Genomic DNA, 21,442 nt, shown 5'->3' with positions numbered 1-21,442 from the left:
CCATATCCAACCGGCCTCATACCAAAACCGTCACCTTCAGCCTCATCTGAACCTGTGAACATTAAAACAAATATCACTTTGGATCTGTGTTCACCCACTTAACAACCTAACTGACTCGATCACACTGAAGCAGAAAAAGAAACACTGGAGCACACTGACTGAAGTTAGAAGTATGCTTTCCAGGGTGATTTCTTTATTGAAAATGTGTTAACAGAGTGAATGCAGCTGTTTACGTCACTCTCACTTATGTACTCAAAGATGTTCTTTGTGGTAGTGTTGCGTTTGTCTTATTTTGTCACAATGGTGATTGTAATGTCGTGAGTGGCCTTATTTAGTTGTGCGTCAGTAGGAAGTTGTGAAATGAATCTCCGGCACGGACCTATTTCTGCTGTGATTGAGTCAAGATTTCTCCTGCATTTCACATTTGTAGCTTCTTTTCTTCTATTGAGCGCAGCCGAAACTATGGCCCATACATAACTGCCACTTGAACCATTACCTGCTTTCCTTTCTATCATGTACAAGTGAATATTATCTTTACATTGCACACAATCATACACACAAACATGCAGATTCTAAAATTACGACTGGTTTCTTTTTTTCAAAATAAGGCAGCTGCTCACAGTCAGTGAGTGTATTTATGTGTGCATGCAGGTTAGTTCACATAAAACACATGATGCATACCTTGGACTGTCTAGTTTTGTGCTATTAATAAACTCACTGTTAAATAATCTACAGCTTGGCCCAGGTGACAGGTATGCACTTAAGAAGAGGACAAAGACTGGAGCACTGTCAGTGATTCTGAGCATTTATCATTCATTCTTGTTCCTAACATCTGAATATTTGATGATTTTCTTTAACTATCGTGACCGTACAGTTTGTGCATATGACTTTTGACTGAATAAAGCAGGACGCCCTGTTAGAGACATTTTAAAGATTTGTGAAAATAATAAAAAAAAGTAATAAAACACATAAATAAATATAGAAATCTGGGGGAAGTTATACGGGAATACAATCAGATTATGGCACATCGTGCATAAGTTATGAGTTAGTCACTTACATCAGATTTTAATGAACTATTATGGAACGGTACACATAGAAAAACTTTACTGAGACCTGAGCCAAACATAAAGACACTTCCATAACTCAAATAATCTCATCTCATCTTCTACAACCAGTTATCCTCACTAGGGTCGTGGGGGTTGCTGGAACATATCCCAGCCGTCTAAATCAAACAATCTCAGTGTAAAATGATTCATTCTGGGATGTTTTAGGGATACTAGTATCAAGACAAAAAACAAAAACAAAAACAAAAAAACAACATTTTTGACTAACAGTTCTTAAATGCATTATCATGCATTTTATTGGGCCATAAAATTAAACACAGCAGCTAATTAAAGAGATTTGACCAGTTGTGTTGATCTCTCATTTTGGAAACGATTCTACATAAGACGTCGCTGATCCAGGGAGAAACTGATCATATAATCTCTACTGGCCGCTTAATAAATTTATTGTCAGAAGTGGGATTCGAACCCACGCAGCGCCTTAGACCGCTCGGCCATCCCGGCTTAAAGACGCACAGTGACGGCCAACAGGATAGACAGCAAACGCCGGCATGACACGTGACTACTCCTCAGTTTTATTTATAAACTTCATAATTACACAATAGCTTTTTTTTTAAAAAAAAAAAAAAAAAATGGCAACATGTTGCTTACAACTCTTTTCTTCTTTAAGAGTGTCCTCAAGGGCCACACGCCGTCAAAAAAAACGGGGGGAAAAAAACAAACAAACAAAAAAAAAAAACGCACATTACTGACACAAGACTATTTGTCCGCACCCTGGACTTGTCACTGAATCAGCCATGACTACATTTCTGGTGCCTGACTGGAATGCACTGAAAAGTAAAAACAAAAACAAAACAAACAAACAAAAAAATGGTGTGAACAGATGTGTTGCTCTGCTACATGATTAAAAGCAACAAAAAAGTCAGAGCCCATCTGCATTTGCGTTCTGAAGACGGACTTCCTCCAGCACCCGACGTGTAAGACAGCACCCTCTGTTGGTAATAGTTGTTGTTAATTCTGATGAAGCAGTTTTAGTTGTTGCATCAGAGGAGCTTTGGACGCAAGCACATAAAACGCAATTTAAGGAAGCAATTGTTTTGAGCACTCGTGTTTATGAGACATATGATTGGACAAACCGGTTTAATCCAAAAATATTTTAATAATAGAAATAGTGGAAACAGCAAGGACAATCAGTCATGCTCGTTATTGGCACTGATGAACTCTTAGTGGCTAAAATAAGCAAAAATAATAATAGTTATTAAAAAAAAAGACAAAAAAAACAACAACATCAAATTTACACTGTTTTCAACAGAAACAAGGTTAATGGCGCAATTCATGTGATGATGATTCATTTGATTATTGCTTTCTTTGACTTCTGGTCGGATAAAACATGCATGTACTTAACCCCTCGCATTCCCCACACTTCCAAAAGAGGGAAACATATCTACAGATGAAATTGAAACTTATTACCCAATGCAGCTTAAACATAACAATAATGATTCGTCATAATCATTGTCATTGTGTAGGAGATTGCTCATATGCTGATTAAGGAAATGGGAATGACATGTTTATTTTAGCATAATGTAGAGATGCAGTTTCCATTGTGATGTCACACGACACGTGGTAAAAAAAAACAGACTGGTGACAGGAATTTCTATTAAATATTTGGAGGAAAAAAAAAATAAAATCTCTGGGCTCTGAGTGCCGTCCCATGACTTAGGCCCCTGGAAGGCAGCCTCCAACTAGACAGATCTGCAGAGCTCATCCTTGAAATTTTGACCCATGAACACATAAAGGAGTGTATTGAGCAGTGGATGTGATAATAGCAGCGGGCCACGCGTGACTTCTTCTGAGGTGATGGATTATGACGGCATAACTGGACACAATGACAGTGAAAGAGACAACAAGTCCACAGGGGGAAGCAGGCGATGGTCGCGACCTGACAGCGAAACTGTGTCGGTTGGATTACAGGTGGTGTCTCATTATCGTCAAGAAGAGCAGCATTGTTGATGCTGTTCTCGCTGTTGTCTGACGGCAACTCTGTTTCACGTGGTTAATTTAATATCGAGTGAAATCCAGTTTACAGTCAACTATTGTGCACGGTGGGAAAAATATAATTTTATGGTCTGTACATAACGTGCACTTGAAATATCACCTGTTTTCTTTTCTATTGTGCACAGACAATTGTGTACATAACAGATGTTCCCTTTATCAGCCACATGTTAACTTTACGTTAAAGTAGCTGCTTGCATTAGAGTTTCCTAAATTTGGATGTGTGTATGCAGGTTCATTTACATATGTACCAAGTGTGTAATGTACTCTATATAATACGGGTATATACAGGAGAAGACTGGGGCAACTGTAAAAACATCACGTAACTTAATTTTCTTTTATCATAATTTTGATTGAGTATTCAAAATTGGTTTAAACTCATTTTTTTCTTTTAAAGTTAGATTTTTTTTTAAAAATTTTTTACTTTGAATTTGGTGTTTAAAATCAGATTTCTGACTTCAATCCATCCATCCGCTGATTTTTTTTAACATCTGTTTGACTTTTGAGATTGAGCATTCTTTGAGTAGTTCTGTAAAAAGAAACAAATGCACTGTTAAAAAAGTAAGAATTGTTTTCCTATGTGGCCCTAATCCTCTCCTGCACATGTATTGATACACAACATGTAAAACAACAGAACTCTATAGTGCTCTATAAATAAAGTAACAAACAAACAACAACATCCAAAAAAAAAAAAAAAAAAAACATTTCATCACTCTAAAATGCTTGTTCCCACCTTTAAATGGACTGATTGACAACCTATTGTGCAATATTTCCATCAGTCAGTGTGGTTAAGTGAGAGGATGCTATTTTAGATTTGACAAGTTATTTTCTGAAACTCAAGTGACTGAGTCAAGTGATTTTTTGTATAAAGTTCCTCATACAGTTTAATTTGACAAGTTATTTTCTGAAACTCAAGTGACAAAGTCAAGTGATTTTTTGTATAAAGTTCCTCATACAGTTTAAGTATTCATTCATTCATTCATTCATTCATTCATTCTTCATTCGTTAGTTGGCATCGTTACAACTCTGCATCAGAAACTGACTTCTCTTTGCTCCGAGTGGTGACCATTGAGTTTGTATAGGTATAAGAACGAGAGACCTCTTCCTGGAAGGCAGTCTCCAACATATTCAGGATGGACTTGCGGACTTTATCCTTGAAATCCTGGCCCATGAACACGTACAGCAGTGGATTCAGGCAGCTGTTGAGAAAAGCCAGACTGGTGGCTATAGGGGTACCGACAGCAATGGCGAGTTCCAGCGTTTCACTTGAGTTTTCCGACATGTGATTCATCAACTCAATGAGACTCAAGGTGTGATATGGACACCAGCACAGGAAGAAAGTGATGATAATGGCGGCGATGATCTTGAAGGGGCGACTTGAGTGGCTGGCCAGGGTGCGGTTTCGCCTGAGGCGATGGATTATGACGGCATAACAGGAGACAATGACAGTGAAGGGGATAACGAATCCCAGCAGGAAGCGGGTGATGACCATGGCCTGGTGACGGAACAGCCTCAGCTGGTTCACAGAGGCCGTTTCAAAATCATCAGACAGCGCAAAGTTGTTGAAGCAGTTGATGTTATTTTCGTCGTGGGTTGACGGCGCGGTGTCCCTGAAGATGAAATACGGAGCGCTGAGGATCAAAGCCAGAACCCAAACTGCAAGGCTCACACAATAAGCCTTGTGTAAATTACGGTAGTTCTGGGCCCAGACGGGCCACACCACAGACACGTATCTGTCCACGCTGATCACCACCAGAATGTAGACACTGGCAAACATGTTGAGGAAGGTCACGGTGCTGTTCAGTTTGCACATGAACTTGCCAAAAGGCCAGTGGAAATCCATAGCTGTGTATGTCACACTCAAGGGGAGAAAGGCTGTGAAGAGGAAGTCAGCCACAGCCAGGTTGAGGAACCAGACTGTGTTAACTGTTTTCTTCATCTTGAAACCGGTCACCCAGATAACCACTCCATTCCCGAGCACACCGAGGACAAAGGCCAGGCAGTAAACCACGAGCGACATGATGTTGAGGGACTGAGTCAGCCCGTCGTGGTCTTCTTTGTCGCCCTGCTCATCCCCGTAGTCGTGCTCCTCCCTGTAGTCATATGCGTCGTTGTCATACATGGAGATGTTTCTTCCGCTGTCAGCTGTAGCATTGATATGATTGATAGCTGTCATAAGATCCATCATTGTCTTAGAACCTAAAAAAAAATCAAAAACAAATGTTAGATTCTCCTTAAGATTGGCAAAAGTAATAGATTCAACTCCACTCCTCTCTTGAAAAATAAGTTCAGCTTCCCATGTTAGTTCCAGCAAGAGGCCAATAGGATATGCTGTTCACACACGCATGACTTGAACATAAGGAGGACCACTGATCCCAGCTTCTTCAGTGCAGTCAACAACAAGGAGGTGACAGACAAATAAATGATAGCGTGTTTCTTGATTATCTGTGCCAATTCGTCAAGTCTCGCACAACGCGCACGTGCTCCAAAAAGTTGCCTGATGCTTAAAAGCAAATATAAAACAGGAACAGAGTCTGATGCGCAAACGTTTTGAACAATCCAAGCACTTAAATCTATTTAATAAAATAAACGGATGCCGCATATTACGGGTACAGGCTACACGCTCAAATAACGATTTTAAGTAACTAAACCAAGCACTTAACTACCAACGTCTTGTGAAGACGCAAATTTTTTTTCCAGATGCGGCCACAGTTATAGATGCACACGTTTTATTCTGTTGTCTTCTTTTTAGCTCATGCATGTTTTTTTTAAAGAAAGAAAAAGAAAAGAAAAGAAAATTTCAGACACTGTACCTTCCTCAGTGATCCAGGCTGAGACGAAACCTCCTCAGTCAACTCTGAGCGCTCTGTGGAAATCTCGGATCTAGGATCTCTGACTCCTTAGACGTGTTACGTCACATTAAGGCGGGACCTCAGGGCGCAGCAGCAGCAAACCCCCCCAACCCCGTGAAAAGCATTAAACCTCTGGCACCAAGTTGGTATCCATGCGCTGCACTTGTAGAAATAAACAAAAACAAACAAAGACATGCATCGATGACTGACAGGTGCATTAAGTCAGTGCATGCAGTAGATGTAGATGCTTTGCAATATTCAGACACTCATTTGGCTGCTTATATGAAGTCTGATTCAAGGACTCATGCCAAGGCATGTCTTCTCCAAACGCTATACGAGGCAGTCTGTGCCCTTTGGGAAACTCCAAAAGTGAAAACACGGAGTAACGCAAATACTAAATGCACAAATTGTGGGTTGCTGAGATGACTACCTGACAAAGAGTCGAGCTGTGGCTTTTCATTCCACCGCCATAGCTCCTGCTGCGTAATGTGTTTTTCCCTTCGCGGGTTGAGCTCATGTTTGCTTGGGGTTAAGGGTAATTGCTCGGTGTTGGGTTGACATCTTGGCATGTGGGAAACGTCTCCACTCACCTTGCGCATGCGGCAAGTCACACACGCCTCCGTGAAAAAAAGTTAGGCTCAGGAGTTTTACAAAACAGCGTTCGGCTCTGTCTTCGCTGCTGTGCCCTTGAAGTATTTTTCTGTGAATAAATGTGTTAAAATACATTGTTCAGGCTTAACAACTCATCAGAGAATGGACATGGGTCTTCAGGGTGTCCTGTGGTGTCTGGTAACAGGGCATATTCAGTGGGGGCCCTTTAGGTCCTATGGGTTGAGGAGAGGGGTCTCTGTGGATCATCCCAGATACTTGATCAGTTTGAGATCTAGTGAATTCGGAGGCCAGGTCAACACCTTGTGCTGTTCTTCATGTTTTTTCAGTTGTTCCTAAACCATTTGTGTGTGTCTGTCAGGCTGCATCCTGCTGGGGATGTCATTGCTATGGGGTGGGGGTATGTGGTCTGGTCTAGGTGGGTGGTACATGTCTGAGTAACATCCAGGTCCAAGCTTCGCATTGTCACAAGCTGGTCGACGTTTTTTACTTCTTCTGTGAGTGGTTTTAATGTTGCGGCTGATCGGTGCACACATGCTTTAGTTTGCGCAGTTTCCTGTATTGATCCGATTTCTATTGAAATATGAAAACAACCGAACAGTATCTCTAATGTGTCAGAAACTGCCACAGTACTCTGCGAATTATCAGCCGTCGAGGAGAGTTTAAGCAAACAAGACTCTGCATGAACAAATTAAAAAGGAATGCCTTGTGTGTGGTCACTTAATCACCCGCAGTGCATTCCATGAAGCTTTACTGTAAATACCAAAAGATACATAAAAATGATTTTGAAAAAAAAAAGCAAAGAACTGTACACCTCATTGCAATGTTTCGTGTCCCGTCCTTAGTAAATGTGAGCTGCAATTAACAGAACTTTCCTTGTTACACCTGCCTGACACATTATCGTTTCTCATTCTCCTTCGTCGTTTGAACAACTCACGAACAGCTCCTGTGGAGCTGATCAACCTCGGTATCAAGAAAAACCAGGAGAGTGAAGAAATGGTAATATAATGAAAAGGAAGCTGGACACGAGGGAGTGTTAGCAGGAAGGAGACTTGAAATCAGCCCCGTGTCTGCAGAGTAAAGCTCTACCTTTCAGCGTGTTTGGCTCAGTGCTTATTTTTTCCCCCCACATGATTCCTCTTTATCCTCAGTGCTCCACCACCCACACATGTCTTAATGTGCATTATTGGGGTTTGCCTGAGATGGATTTGAGCTGATCACATTCACACAGTGCGAGCTGCCAGAAATACTGCCCAACCCAAACACTGGGTCCCTCTCTCGGGTATGCACACACCGCACAGGAACTGCCAGCGGTCCAGATGTGAGGCGGAGGAAGAAAGGACGGAGAATGTGGGATGAAGAGAGCGGGAAGGCGAAAACAGTACATGTCTGTGTATGTGTCCCTTTACGTGCTCTCAGTTCCTGCGTGTGTTCAGAGTATCGCCCTGGCTTTGAGCGTGCGGGAGGATGGGAGGAACCACGTCTCCGCTGTCGCTGCCTTTTTCTTTGAACGCGTGCGTTTCCTGCATCTGAAAAACTTCCACATTGAGAGACATTTTACACCAGGTCCAAAAACAATTTATTATAACTACGGAAAACTATTCGAAATCAGCAGACCCAGTTATCGTCTTCATCTCTCCCAGCTCTGCTGTTCAGCTCCCATTTGTGACACTAAATAACATGCCCGTTTTAGCCTAGGTCTAGACAGAATGGCTACTTGGTTTAATATGGTCATGATACTATTGGGCAACACAGCTCCTAGTTTTTATTTCTCTGCTGAAATGTGTGCTTTTATTGTTTCTTTTTTGTTGTTGTTGTTTTTTTTTTTGAGTTTCTGCTGTGCTGTCCTCTGACAGAACTCAAAGGCAGAGTGTTTCGCTGCAGTCTGTGAGGGATATTAATAGCTATCTCAAGGCTATAGTTTGAGGGAAGCCTTCAGAGCCCAGGGCTTGCCAGAGTTCTTGATTTACCAACCAAACGTGCAATTATGTGTGTGCCACACAAATACCAATTTGGGTGTGTAAAACAACCAGTGGGGGTTTTAAAGGGACTTTAGTTTTAGCAGAGAGTGATATACACACTCAGAGTTTGGGGACTTATTATTCAATACAGCAGCTTGGAGAAAAAGTCATGACTAAAATGTGTGTGCATCCACTGTATGTGTGCGCGTCTTTGTGTGTGGGATAGCGGAGTGGTAATAACATGCTGCAGCTCCCAGCGCCACCATAATACACCCGTAATTTCATTGCTGTCGAGGGCAAAACACTGGGACATCTCAGCATTTCTAAACACCGAAGGATTTCCACATCCACATCCTTCTTCTTCTTGTAGCAAGAGCGCGGAGTGGCACTCGAACTGCTGCGTCGAAAAACCCTCCGCATTCTACACCGTCACGGGGACACAAATAGCGGCAATCTGCTGCAACCTCAAAGGTTTGTTGATCTTGCTGTGGCGCTGACTGGAAATCAAACCTTTTGTCTCACGGGTGCGGAGAGGTCAGGAATTTTGTTTTTTCCGAGTCAAAAACCGGTGCCAGCATCTCTCGCTCCTATGGCTCAGTGACATTTTTTTTCCATGAATACGCCACACATAGGGGGGAAAAAAAGCTGAACCTCAATAACCTAAACCACTTCCTTGCATTCGCCCTTACTTTCGACCGCGAAGCCTGCTCCCTCTTAGCCGACGTAAGGGATATGAATAATCAGCTCTGTCTGACAGAAAACAAGTCTGGCAAGGCAAAAGACACATTGGCTGAGAGTGTTCTCCCTGTTTTTCGGGGAGTATTTTGAGCTTCAGTGGAGAGAGAATGTTAGATTGGGGTATACTGTAACCAAGGGTTAAATGAAAAAAAGTCTGGGAAAAAATTGCTGCATTGTAGGAAATATCTGAAGGTCTGTGGTAGTTTCAGGTTGCAGGGAGAGTTTTAAAAGGAAACTATCCTTTAACTCCAGAGAAAACCGACCGAATCTGAACGCGCAACTTAACAGCCATGTGTGTGTCATATGCGAGGCCGACAAAGGCCTTTCCACCTTTGACCAATTAGCTAGCTGCATTTGTTGCACGCTTAAAACGTGCTTTTAACTTTTTTTTTTTCGGGGGGTTATTAAGTTTCCTCTAATAAATGTCACTCAAGGTTGTAATAACCCACAGCCTCGTGTTTTTGGCTGAGGATGTGATGAAAACACATCAGGCCTCGGTTAAATCCAGATCAACAAGACACAAGATGTGACACGGGATGTTGTTATCTTTACGCGAAGGTGTCAGGCAAATTCTTTGCAATCAAGGAAGTGGTTTGCAGGTAGGAGGAGGTGTGAAGTGGCCTCATGCCGCGTAGCAACGAGCGTGGGGGAGAACTTGCCTGTGCTGGACGGGAATGCGTTATATTTTAACCATAAGTGTATAATCACAGGGTTTGGGCAAATGTACCCTTGTGTTCAAATGTTTTCCCGTCTGGTGCTGATAAACACCTCTGCTTATATATGAGTAATGGAGCCGTGAACTACGTAGTATGTCTATGCTTCAACTCTGTGGTAACCTCCTGTCAGTCTCCACTTTGAAGATGACATTGCTTTGCATATGAAGTGATATATCAACATATCGCATTTACTGAAATGTACTAAAACATCCTGCGCTGCTGATAAGCTGAAACATCGTCTTATCTGAGCCGACGGAACATTACAAAAACACATTTGTATGAACTGATTTGCACCCTGTGTCCACAGAGCACCTATTACCACGCGAGTTCATTTGAAGGCAGCTGACATCACGTCCGGCGTGTGATCGTGTGACAAAAGGAAAATTTTACAGTGAACCCAACTTAAAATAAAGGATATAAGCATGGAAGGGAGGTGTGCGATAGTTTTTCGCTGAGCCCAGTATCAGCGGGGAAATGTGCCATATGTTGAAGTGTACATCTGACGATGGAAGACCTTGAGAAAAAGGAGATAAGAGGACTCAAATACCTGAAACTGAGAGAATGAGGGCACATTCATGTGGCAGTGACACACGCAGGAGGCATGAAGCTTTTCCTTTTCCTGACGCTCTTCGCGGGGGCAGGTATAACACGAAATTTTATTGGTGGCGGGGAATGTGGCCAGAGATAAATGATGGATGGCGATACACTGATTATTATTACTTTTAATCCATCTACAGCTGCCCTGGAAGGAGATGACAAGATTGTGGGAGGGTACGAGTGCAGGAAAAACTCAGTGCCCTACCAAGTGTCACTCTACACCGGTTACAATTACTGTGGGGGCATTCTCCTGTCCAACGAGTGGGTGCTCTCTGCTGCACACTGCAGATCCAAGTAAGAAACGTCTTTTCCCTTTCTAACAGTGCGGCAGCCGGTTGACACTGACCGACGGGTGCGGCTTTGAAGGTTCGGTTTGATTCTTTCAGGTCAAATGTGGAAGTTCGACTGGGAGAGCATGACCTCTGGGAACCCGAGGGAACAGAGCAGCACATCATGTCTGCCGAGTTCATCCGCCACCCTAACTACAACCCCCGCACGCAGGACAGCGACATCATGCTCATCAAACTGAGCGAGCCCGCCACTCTGAACAGCTACGTGCGTCCTGCCGCGCTGCCATCGGGTTGCGCCGAGGATGGGACCGTGTGCCAGGTCTCCGGGTGGGGAAGCATCCGTCCCAGCGACGAAGGCTGTGAGTTGTGTGCGAATTCTCCAAAATGCCGCACTCAGTCGAGAAGTCGTTTAAAGGCGCTGATTCTCACCGTGTCTTCACAGCGAAGTACCCGCACAAGCTGCAGTGTCTGGAGGTCCCTCTCCTGAGCGACGACACCTGCTTCAACGCGTATCCTTTCCAAATCACTGAAAACATGATCTGTGCCGGATATCTGGAGGGAGAGAAGGACTCCTGCCAGGTGACGTAGAGACCAGGGGCTGCTGTAACGCGAAGCGTCAAATGCTTCTGCCTCACGATAAATAGGACTTGCTAGCTATGAAATAACCCCATCTCTTCTGACCTCAGGGCGACTCCGGGGGTCCCATGATGTGCGACGGAGAGATTCAGGGAGTTGTGTCTTGGGGGCATGGGTGCGCTCAGAGAAAGAAGCCCGGAGTGTACACGAAGGTTTGCAACTACGTGTCCTGGATAAAGAAGACCATGGCGTCTGGCTGAGAAGACATCAGAGAATTTACTTGTGAACTGCCAACATCAGTAAAGTCGAACTACATGACCTCATGTTCTCTCTGTGTGGTTCATACTAATCTGTTAGTGCGTGGCTGAACACAACATCCCGTGAAACACACAGTAGGGAGTACTTGTACAAGAAGCTAAAGTTCTCCTCCAGCTAAGCTGACAGACAGACAGACATGCTACAAAAGTGTATAAGTAAAAGCAGGCCACTAGTATATGGGACAGAAAAACCACTTGTGTGTAATTCATAGCTTTTGAGTCCGTGGCTGTTAATCAAGATGCCAAGTATCTTCGAGTGTGACCGATCTAGCTTCCTCTCAGGATGTAACAGCATTCGCAACTGCTCTGTACGACTTCGACAATGAATGGGCAGACGAGTTTGATGCTTGTAGTTGCCGCAGTAGTTGAGGAACAAGCCTCACATTTACAGTCACTCGACTGTAAATCACAAAGGGCAAAAACATGTTGCCACGCTGCCCTGTGTGGGTGGAAACTGTAAGGCATGGCGCACACTCATGCAGAGTGATCGCTAATTACTGCTGCAAATGTGGTGCTCAAGACAGTTGACTCATCAGCAGCTTTTTGATCTGCAGTTTATTAAATGATGTACGAGATTCCAAATTCAGCCCGAGCGTCTTGCTAGACAAACTAGGCCCCCGAACTACTAATCAAACAGCATCAGGTGCACATGTGGGAATACTTGAACAGAAAATCCTAAAAATGATTGATTGTGGTTGCTTGGGTGTGGTGCAAAGCAGATGTGTGTCACCAGGCATTTGCTTGACCAACACATAAAGACGGAACCATAATGAGGTTTTTGAGGGCTTGTAGCTTGCACAAAAAATAGCTCTCATTGCTATACATCATGCTCAAGGCTGCGTTTCTTCATCCTTTTTTTTTTTCTTTTAACATGATCTTGGACAAGATGTTGATCCTGGTAACACAGATGTCCGTGTTTTGAATCCTTTGGAATTCCACAACCCATGTTTGTGAGCTACTTCGACTTTAGGGCAGGTTGGTTAAAGCCATCTTAACCTTCTGCAGTGAGCTTTAGAGTTCATGCTCTTGAAGTGGCCACATTACCAACGCAGTTTGGCCCTCAGTGACTATAATGATTAGCCAGACGTACGATAGTAGAAACCAGCCGTTCAGCCACAGTCTTCTCACACAAATTGAGACATAAACAGGAATCAGAAGCAAAGAAGTTGAATGTTAACCTGAAGAGCTTCTGTTATATTCAAACATGTATGTGGATGTTTTATAGTGAAATAATGCGAAACTGTGGAAAAAGGTGTCACCCAAACACGTCACTGAACAACACAATAGCGGTGTTATACAGCACATGAGGGAAAACAAACAGATCTCTTGGAAAATCTCGGCACACGGGAACATATCCGATAAATCAGTTCCGTCCGCCATCCCTACACACACTCAGCTTCTACACATGACATCAGCTTCCCGGTGGCTTCTATTTGGGTCTGACATGAAACGCGTTGACGGGTCAGGCCAGCTCAGCGGCTAAGGGTGTGGACCTTTCGTGAGCGGTCAACAGATTTTCCTGCAAAATGACTCTCCAGGGATGTAATCATGGTTAAGTCAGGACGGTGGCAGCCGCACAGTGAACCATATAAGAGGGCTCTTTTTCCTCTTAAGTACGGTACAAGAACTAGAAAACAGACATTATTTCATTTCCCTCCAAGACACCAGCTTCCAGTCCTCTCCCACTTGCTTTAAAAAGTCCTCCTTTCACTTTTCTACCCCTGCATTTATTTATTTATTTTTTTACACGTGCAGTTTCAAATCGGAGCCAGCAGAGGGCAACATCCAACTATTGAACAAGTTGAACAAGCTTGATTGAACTCACTGTGAACACTTATCTCTTCACGACCATGCATGTTCCGTTCTGTGCCGATCCACAATAACTCCAGGGCGCTTGAACCGCCCATTGCCGTATTTTAAAATAATTGTGACATATCACTACGTTGTTGGTCATTGTAAAATAAACACCACAAAAGAACAAATGAATTACCTTATTCTCATTAAGTTCAGGAAGAAGACCATAACCTTATGTCTCTATGTTTCTCTATTTTCTAAAGTTGTGTTTAACCCTCCCTCTCTCTGCTCTTCTCAGTTCTTAACCCTGCTTTACACGTCCCTCTTTTTTTTCTTAGCCCACTCCCATTAATTGATTGATAGCCAATCAGCTGATCAAGAGCAGACATTTGGATCACAAACAAGCAAGCATACGTATAAGCAAATGAATTGATTAATAAATGAGCCTGCGAATGAATGGATGGATGGTGAACGAATGAATGAATGAATGAATACCCCAAAGCCCCCCGACTCAAGACCATTTACCATCAGGTCTGTTTGAGGCTCCCACCCTAAAGTTTGGGAACTTCACCCGCTGCAGTAGCACAATTAGCATCTCCATGGCAAAGACAAAGAAACAAATCAGCCCCACGCAAAACGATGTCCTCAGACAGAGGGACCTCCGCCTCCCTCCTGACTCAGGCTGAGTCGGGGGCGGGTGCACGTATAAAACAGCGCGCACATGGCTCCATCTCCACTCCAACTTATCCAGTAGTAAAGCCAACAAACTTCAACACCGAGTGGATGTCTCACACGTTTAAAGCCAGCAGCGAAACTTGAAAGGTAAGACTTAAATGAAATAACTTTCTACTGATTTATTCATACGTTATTTCACCGATCATTTGATTCTCTGTGCAACTGAATTTAAACAACAACAAAATTATTACCGTTATCTGACTTGAAAAATACGAAATTGAAGAAAAATAAAGTAAATAAAAGTTAAAAAAAAAAAAAAATAAATCTCGGGTTCACTTAAAGAAGTAAGTCCGATAAGATGATAGTCTATTAGCTGCACACCAAATTTATATTTATTCTTTCTGTTATTTATTGTGGTGTTTTGTGTTTGGCTAATTATTAATATGATCAATTATTCAAGCTGTTTTCTCTGTTTACTCCTATGTTTCTCGTTTCTGTGATGTTTCTGTTTCGATTGTAGCAAAGTCTCAGTTTTACTGTTTATCCATAGTACATAGCCTACAAGATGAAAAAAAAACAAACAAAAAACAAATACTTAACTATTCAGTTTATATGAAACTGACATAAGTAAGATCAAATAAAATGACTAAAAGTTGAGGATGAATTATGTGAACAGACTATTTCATCTCTTGCCTCTATATCACCTGTACTGGTGTATGAGCTTTTGCTACAGTAGGGCGTCCTTGTCAGTGGCACATGTTCTTTAACAGCCTCAGTTTCCAGGAGTTTAAAGACAATACTGGAGCTTGAAGCATCTGCAAGTGGTATTATTTTCCAAGTTGGAGCTCGTTAACCTACAATATGTCCACATAAAACGCCTGATTCCACGTAACACCCTTTTCCCCAGACTTGAGTCTGTGTGTGTTTTTAGTGTGACCTCATCCAGTGAGACCCCATCCTTTAAGTGTTTACAAGACATAGGCCTAGTGAAAGCAGACGCTGTGTGTCTGATCTGATTTGAGCTTCTAACTTTCCATGGCAACGTTTGTATCCCTGTCTTTGTGTTTCTGCAATGTGTGGTTCTCCTATCTGAAGACTTTTACCTGTGCATGCCATGCATCCTGTCTTCACGAGCCGTACGCCAACACGTGGTGTTTTTGTGTCCGTTAGGTAAAGAAACAATGGAGCTGAAACGTTTATTGAAGAAGCTGGGGACGATAGTCCGCATCACCCTCACGTTCCTCTTCGCTCTGCTGGTGATGGCCGTGATGGTGTGGGCCTACGGTCAGGGCTTCCAGCTGGTGACGTCCAAGTATGGGATCGTCTCCTTTGGCTTTTATGGAGTCCTCCTCTCAGTCCACCTCTTGATCCAGAGCCTCTTCGCCTTCATTGAGCACAAGCGGATGAAAGCTCGCACAGACACTTGCACCTACACCAAAACAATTGGCTTCACTATATCGGCTTACCAGGAGGACCCTGAATATCTCAGAGAGTGTCTCAACTCCATTAAGGCCCTTAAGTATCCCCCTGAGCTGCTGCGAATCATCATGGTGGTGGATGGGAACTCCGATGACGACCAGTACATGATGGAGATGTTCAAAGAGGTGTTTGCGGACGAGGATCCTGGTTGTTACGTTTGGAAGAACAACTATCACACATGGGATCCCACCCAGATCCAGATGGATGAAGAAATGGGCTCAGGAGGAGACGCTGATCATGTGACAGGAGAGGATCCACAGAGAAAAGTAGTAGAGCATCTGATCCAGAGCAAGAGGTGTGTGTGCATCATGCAGAAGTGGGGAGGGAAGCGGGAGGTGATGTACACAGCGTTCAAAGCCCTCGGATCATCGGTTGACTATATACAGGTACCTACTTTTCTACTTTTCTTTCACAGCTATGTTCTACAGAAGATTTTCTATTAACGTTTTTCACTTAACGTGACATGTCTTTGTCCTCCTCAGGTGTGTGACTCAGACACTAAGCTGGACTGTCTGGCCACGGTGGAGCTGTGTAAGGTGCTGGAGAGTAACCCTAAGTATGGTGCTGTGGGAGGAGACGTGATGATCCTGAACCTCAAAGACTCATACATCAGCTTCATGAGCAGCCTTCGGTACTGGATGGCTTTTAACATTGAAAGGTCCTGCCAGTCCTTCTTCAACTGCGTGTCCTGCATAAGTGGTCCTCTGGGTAAGACTTATTTTCTTGTTTTTGAGAAAGAAGCAGTAATAGCTATAGCTTAAAGGTGTTGTGTTGTAACATTTCACAGCTAACTCTTTTTTTTTTCCATGAAGGTCTGTACAGGAACGACATCCTTCAGCAGTTTTTGGAGTCTTGGTACAACCAGACATTTTTGGGAACTCACTGCACATTTGGTGACGACAGGCATCTCACCAACCGCATGCTGAGCATGGGCTACGCCACAAAGTACGCCCCTTCTTTATTATTATTATTATCATTATTATTATGTAGAGATATTACATCAATAGTTGATGTTACAAAGTCAAATAGAAAGTGTTTTAATGTGTAGTTTTTCCTCTCATTTAGGTACACAGCACTCTCTAAATGCTACACGGAGACGCCCGCTCAGTTCCTTCGCTGGCTCAACCAGCAGACTCGCTGGACGAAGTCTTACTTTCGGGAGTGGCTCTACAACGCAATGTGGTGGCACAAGCACCATCTCTGGATGACCTACGAGTCCATTGTCTCGGGCATTTTCCCGTTCTTTGTCACCGCCACAATCATCCATCTGTTCTGGACGGGCTCGCTGTGGGACATCCTCTGGATCCTGTGCTGCATCCAGCTCATCGGGCTGGCGAAGGCGGCTTACGCCTGCCTACTGCGGAAAGACATGGTGATGGTGTTCATGTCGCTCTACTCCACCCTGTACATGACCAGCTTGCTGCCTGCGAAGTACTTTGCCATTCTCACAATGAACAAAAGCAGCTGGGGGACGTCGGGGAGGCGTAAGATTGTAGGTAACTACATCCCCCTCCTCCCCCTGTCGGTGTGGGCTTCCATTTTATTAGCCGGGGTCGGATACACGATATACAGAGAGAGTCAGCTGGACTGGTCAACTACAGCTAAGATGCTTGAGACCAAGTTTCTTATATTTGGTTGTGTGGCCTACGTGTGCTATTGGCTGCTCATGATATTCCTCTACTGGGTGTGGTTCCGCAGGTTATGTAGGAAGCGAGCAGGAAAATACGTAGTTACAAGTGTGTAGGTCTGGAGTTGTAAGATAATTTATTTGAATTCAACCATTTATCAAGATGATAAATATTTATTTTGTCTCACGTTACCGAGCGGCATGTTTCATACAGCTGCTAAACAACAAACTCACGAAAGAGAAGAAGTATTGCAATACTGAATACATCCATACATGTATATACATCCATATATGTATACTGAATACATCCATACACTACATACACAGTAACAAATATTTAAACGGATATGAGGATGCTGTTGCACATTTAAATGAAACTGTACTGTGGGCCTTTGTGGTCCATGCACTTCTCAGGTTTTCCTTCGTGAGATGACGACCGAAGAGGTGGCTCATCAGATATTTATTATTGGCATCAAAAGACTATTTAAAAGTATTGCTGTTTTAAGAAATGTGGGCAAGGATTTTTAAAAAAAAAAAAAAAAATCTTGTAGAATGTATTTTGTGTTCAGATATGTCCATGTACATCTACTGTATGTAGTTTACTAGATTACAACACAAAGACTTTTAACTTAAACATGCGTCGCTGTGCCAGTTTGGTCAACTTCACCACTGTTGGTGTTATTGCACTGGATCATCAGCATTACTTGAACATATGGAAACCTGCAGTGAGAATATGAAGCAGTGAGAAACGTGAACGAGACTGAACCAAAGCATTAAGCCACTTACTGCAACATGAGACAAAAAATATTAAATATGGTATTTTACACAGTAATTGTGTGCCTACTATTGATATGTGAAGCGTGGGTAAGATGCACTTTGTTTTAATATATGGAAAATGGAAAACCTGGATGTTTTATATGTATATACATTTGTTTGCGCTGGCTGGAAAATGTTCTGAAAATGTGAAAGTTTTGTGGTTTGGGGCACATGTGTCCAAATAAAATATTTTTGTAACAGGAACAGTTCTGTTTCGTTTCGGATCAAAATCGCTTCGTTGACAGAAAATGTTAGAAAAGTGGACTCAGTATGTGATCATGAAGAGATTTCAGAGTTTCAAAGTATGCTTCATGCTACACATCAGCATCCTAAACATGACGTCATTTCAACTGATGAAACCTAAAACAAAAGAAAAAGTCGGACACCAGTGGGACAATCATTGTTTGGCTTCTGTAGAATTTTGGTCAATTTTTGCATGGATTTGTACAGATTGGATTGTAAAGTTACACGGTTATTAAACACTAATAGTTTTCAGTTAACTGGACTATTACTTATTCAATTATTATTAAGTTTATATTACCCCACTAAAACAGATTGTAAAGTCATTCTGGCCAGGCCAGAGTCTGTTAGGAGGTTATATGAGGTATTTTTATTCTGTTTGGGCTATTCAACTGATGGTAAATGGAAAACTGATCATAATGTAAATGCAGAAATTGAGTATAATTCAAATTAATTAATTCAAAAAGACTATGGATCACTAGAAAAACAGTGCTCAATAACTCATGTTGATGTTTTTACATATTAACAGTGATTTCCGCCTGTCAACATCACTATCCCTAGTAGAGAATCAGATTGTGCAACTCTAAAACGTGATTTAAAAGAAAAATCTTCTCTATTTGTGTTAGGTCCATTCTGTCAGATCCAATGTTTTCATATTATTTACATGTAAAAATAAAATTAATAAAGACGGCTTCACAGTTATAGTGCAGGGTGGGACAGGATTTTAATCACCTTCAAGTGAACGATTTGACTTTAGGAGGACCTGTGAGCTCTGTTTTATTTGGAAATATTTGTATGAAGGGTGAAGCTTTTTCCTTTATAGCTTTTTAGAGAGCCGTAAAAGTGCAGAGGGAGTGCCTCTTTGTGATGCTAGCAAAAAATTGTAGACCTGCTTGGTTGTTGTTAAGAGGAGGAGCAACACTGTAACAAACCTACTGACAGTTCAATAGCGGGATGCAGAATGGAATAAACAGGCAAATGTTTAGGATCAGTACAAATTTCATAAACAACATTAAAGTGGCTCTTGATTATACAGATTACCATGCAATGAGCGTTAACGCACATGTCAAGTGCGCCTGCATATTTTGATTGCAGGTGTAGGCGAGAAGCATACTCAGTGGAAAGGTTTTGTTAACAATTACAGCTATATGGAAGGGCAAAATGTGGATGAAATGAACAATGGGACTAAATTAGCTTGAACGGGGTCTCTTACTTGAAATTGTGGCATAAGTGGTATTTTAATGCAGGGTGCTGTATTTCTACTCACCAGGACCTATATGATTAACCTAACAATAAACGTCATATAAAATAAAACAAATATATGATCTCTGATAATATGAGAGGTCATATTATGCCTAAAATTAGAAAGAGCAGATATATACACATTGATTAAATATTAATAAAGAGAAAAGAAAACTAGATTAGGTTGAAGTAAAAGAAGAGATAAAGTGGTTGATCTTAAAGTGTTTGGTAATGGAGTACCTCTTCTAATCAAAAGGGAGAGGCTTTCAGGTTTAAACAATAAATAACAACTTAAGTTTACTCAGAGCTAAGCTACCAAAGTCAACTAATTTGTGAATTGAGTCTTTCAACACAAAATATAACTTAATGTCATTTGTATATTGCTGGTAAGAGATAACTTTAGTAATAATTCATTATTAATATATTTAGGGCAAACAGAACGGGACCCAGGACAGGACCTTGAGATACGCCGCACTGTGGAGTTTCACATGAGCACGAGGAGAAGAAGGAATTTAACGTGAGCAAAGGAAAACTTCCCATCATAGAGACATGATCAGAGAGGTGGGAGGAGGAACATACACTCATTTCTGTGAGTGTGGGAGAGTAGAAAGATAATCCTAGACTAAATAACGGGCCTGTGTTGCAGAGGGAAAGTGGTTTCGAGAATAAATGATATAATGAAATATTAAACAAACGTTAGATCCACAAACCAGTGGCTGATTACTGTTTTGCTGTGTGACCTATGTTGTAGAAGACACATTTCACAGATGTTGTCTTTAAATACTTGTTTGAAGTAAATATTTTGCAGCTGTGGAACGCAACTCGGCAACCACTGGCAGATCCTGAAACACGTCTGCGTCTGAGTCATGGTCACTGATGGTGTTTCAAACAGCTAGAATATTTTCTCACATGATGAATCTGTCTGGATGTCCATATCTGCAGTCTTGCTCACTAGATTACGCAAAGGTATCCCACGTTTGGCCTCTCACAGCAAAATCCAGCCAGTGTGAATTTTAGACCACTGAGGTTATTTACTACATGAAACGAGCTCTGGGCCAGTTAGGGGTTTAATTAGTCAGGAAGAGAGGGAAGTCAGGATGAAACCAATGGTGACGAAGCCATACATCACTTCCCTCAGAGTCTGTTTTCAATTAGCTTGTGCTCCCCCACCCTGTCTGGGCCTCCCCTCTCTGACATCAGCTGGCGCACATGTTGGGGCGCACGGTCGAGCTTTTATGAATGGGAAGGAGAAATGTTGTGTCACCTTCGGCACCAATCTTTATCAGTCTCCATCCAAGTGAGAAGCACACTTTTCCGTGGAAGCAGTTAGACGTTTCCCACAATTCTGTAGCAGCTATGAAAGCCATAGTGATGACTGTGTTGCTGATGACGTATAGATAGAGTGATATGTAGAAAAAAGTGAACATGACTGAAAGTGTTGTGGTAGATTCAAAGAGATCAGTACTATATGAGTGATAATAATCTAGTGGTTACATGTTAATGTTCTACAAAACAAGACAATAAAAACTACAGATTTTTCCACTTTGCTTGTTGGTGTGGCTTGTGGTTTGCATTACCAATCCTCTATTTTCCACATTAAATTTATGATCTACATTTCATCTTCTTTCTGCTCCAGTGGAGAAAGAAAGGAAGGAAGAAATCCAAAAAGAGCAGCGATGAGAAAATGGGCATATATAGAATAAGAATGGGCAACTGTGTTATATCATTCGGTTATTTTTGGCAGACAATGTGTGGACAATTTAAACCAAGGGTGTTCCCCCCAAGTCTTCAGAGACGTCT

At 42.2% G+C, this 21,442-nt stretch overlaps 3 protein-coding genes across 5 annotated transcripts; 2 read left to right on the top strand and 1 right to left on the bottom strand.

Annotated features, from left to right (window-relative positions):
* Positions 1–2,200: 2,200 nt before the first annotated feature.
* Positions 2,201–6,039, bottom strand: fpr1 (formyl peptide receptor 1). Its single transcript, XM_047597832.1, has 2 exons — positions 5,927–6,039; positions 2,201–5,312 (listed from the first exon to the last, which is right to left on the bottom strand). Exon 2 carries the CDS (start codon positions 5,299–5,301, stop codon positions 4,132–4,134), a length of 1,170 nt encoding a protein of 389 aa, XP_047453788.1. The 5' UTR covers positions 5,302–5,312; positions 5,927–6,039; the 3' UTR covers positions 2,201–4,131.
* Positions 6,040–10,477: 4,438 nt separating this feature from the next.
* LOC125017022 (trypsin-3-like) lies at positions 10,478–11,770 on the top strand. 2 transcript variants are annotated; one of them, XM_047599851.1, is made up of 5 exons: positions 10,478–10,630; positions 10,727–10,880; positions 10,973–11,235; positions 11,319–11,455; positions 11,563–11,770. In XM_047599851.1, the coding sequence occupies exons 1-5, from the start codon at positions 10,591–10,593 to the stop codon at positions 11,710–11,712; spliced, it is 744 nt and encodes a 247-aa protein (XP_047455807.1). In that variant the 5' UTR covers positions 10,478–10,590; the 3' UTR covers positions 11,713–11,770. The 2 variants fall into 2 exon arrangements, with proteins under 2 accessions (XP_047455807.1, XP_047455806.1); XM_047599850.1 differs by lacking the exon at positions 10,478–10,630 and having other exon boundaries at positions 10,681–10,880.
* A 2,466-nt stretch (positions 11,771–14,236) lies between these two features.
* Positions 14,237–20,239, top strand: has1 (hyaluronan synthase 1). 2 transcript variants are annotated; one of them, XM_047597893.1, is made up of 6 exons: positions 14,237–14,385; positions 15,409–16,103; positions 16,200–16,425; positions 16,530–16,662; positions 16,783–17,213; positions 20,072–20,239. In XM_047597893.1, the coding sequence occupies exons 2-6, from the start codon at positions 15,420–15,422 to the stop codon at positions 20,161–20,163; spliced, it is 1,566 nt and encodes a 521-aa protein (XP_047453849.1). In that variant the 5' UTR covers positions 14,237–14,385; positions 15,409–15,419; the 3' UTR covers positions 20,164–20,239. The 2 variants fall into 2 exon arrangements, with proteins under 2 accessions (XP_047453849.1, XP_047453848.1); XM_047597892.1 differs by lacking the exon at positions 20,072–20,239 and having other exon boundaries at positions 16,783–18,364.
* The last annotated feature ends 1,203 nt before the right edge of the window (positions 20,240–21,442 follow it).

This window comes from Mugil cephalus, chromosome 11 (assembly GCF_022458985.1).
Source record: "Mugil cephalus isolate CIBA_MC_2020 chromosome 11, CIBA_Mcephalus_1.1, whole genome shotgun sequence".
NCBI lineage: Eukaryota > Metazoa > Chordata > Actinopteri > Mugiliformes > Mugilidae > Mugil > Mugil cephalus.
This window is presented reverse-complemented; position numbering and strand designations above follow the sequence as displayed.

Bases quoted from the DNA above. Each gene is read 5' to 3' on its own strand.
- LOC125017022 (XM_047599850.1), top strand. From the start codon at position 10,681: ATGGATGGCGATACACTGATTATTATTACTTTTAATCCATCTACAGCT. The intron at 10,881-10,972 runs GTAAGAAACGTC...TGATTCTTTCAG, and splicing joins GCTGCACACTGCAGATCCAA to GTCAAATGTGGAAGTTCGAC. The intron at 11,456-11,562 runs GTGACGTAGAGA...TTCTGACCTCAG, and splicing joins GAGAGAAGGACTCCTGCCAG to GGCGACTCCGGGGGTCCCAT.
- has1 (XM_047597892.1), top strand. From the start codon at position 15,420: ATGGAGCTGAAACGTTTATTGAAGAAGCTGGGGACGATAGTCCGCATC. The intron at 16,104-16,199 runs GTACCTACTTTT...TGTCCTCCTCAG, and splicing joins CATCGGTTGACTATATACAG to GTGTGTGACTCAGACACTAA. The intron at 16,426-16,529 runs GTAAGACTTATT...TTTTCCATGAAG, and splicing joins CTGCATAAGTGGTCCTCTGG to GTCTGTACAGGAACGACATC.
- fpr1 (XM_047597832.1), bottom strand. From the start codon at position 5,301: ATGATGGATCTTATGACAGCTATCAATCATATCAATGCTACAGCTGAC.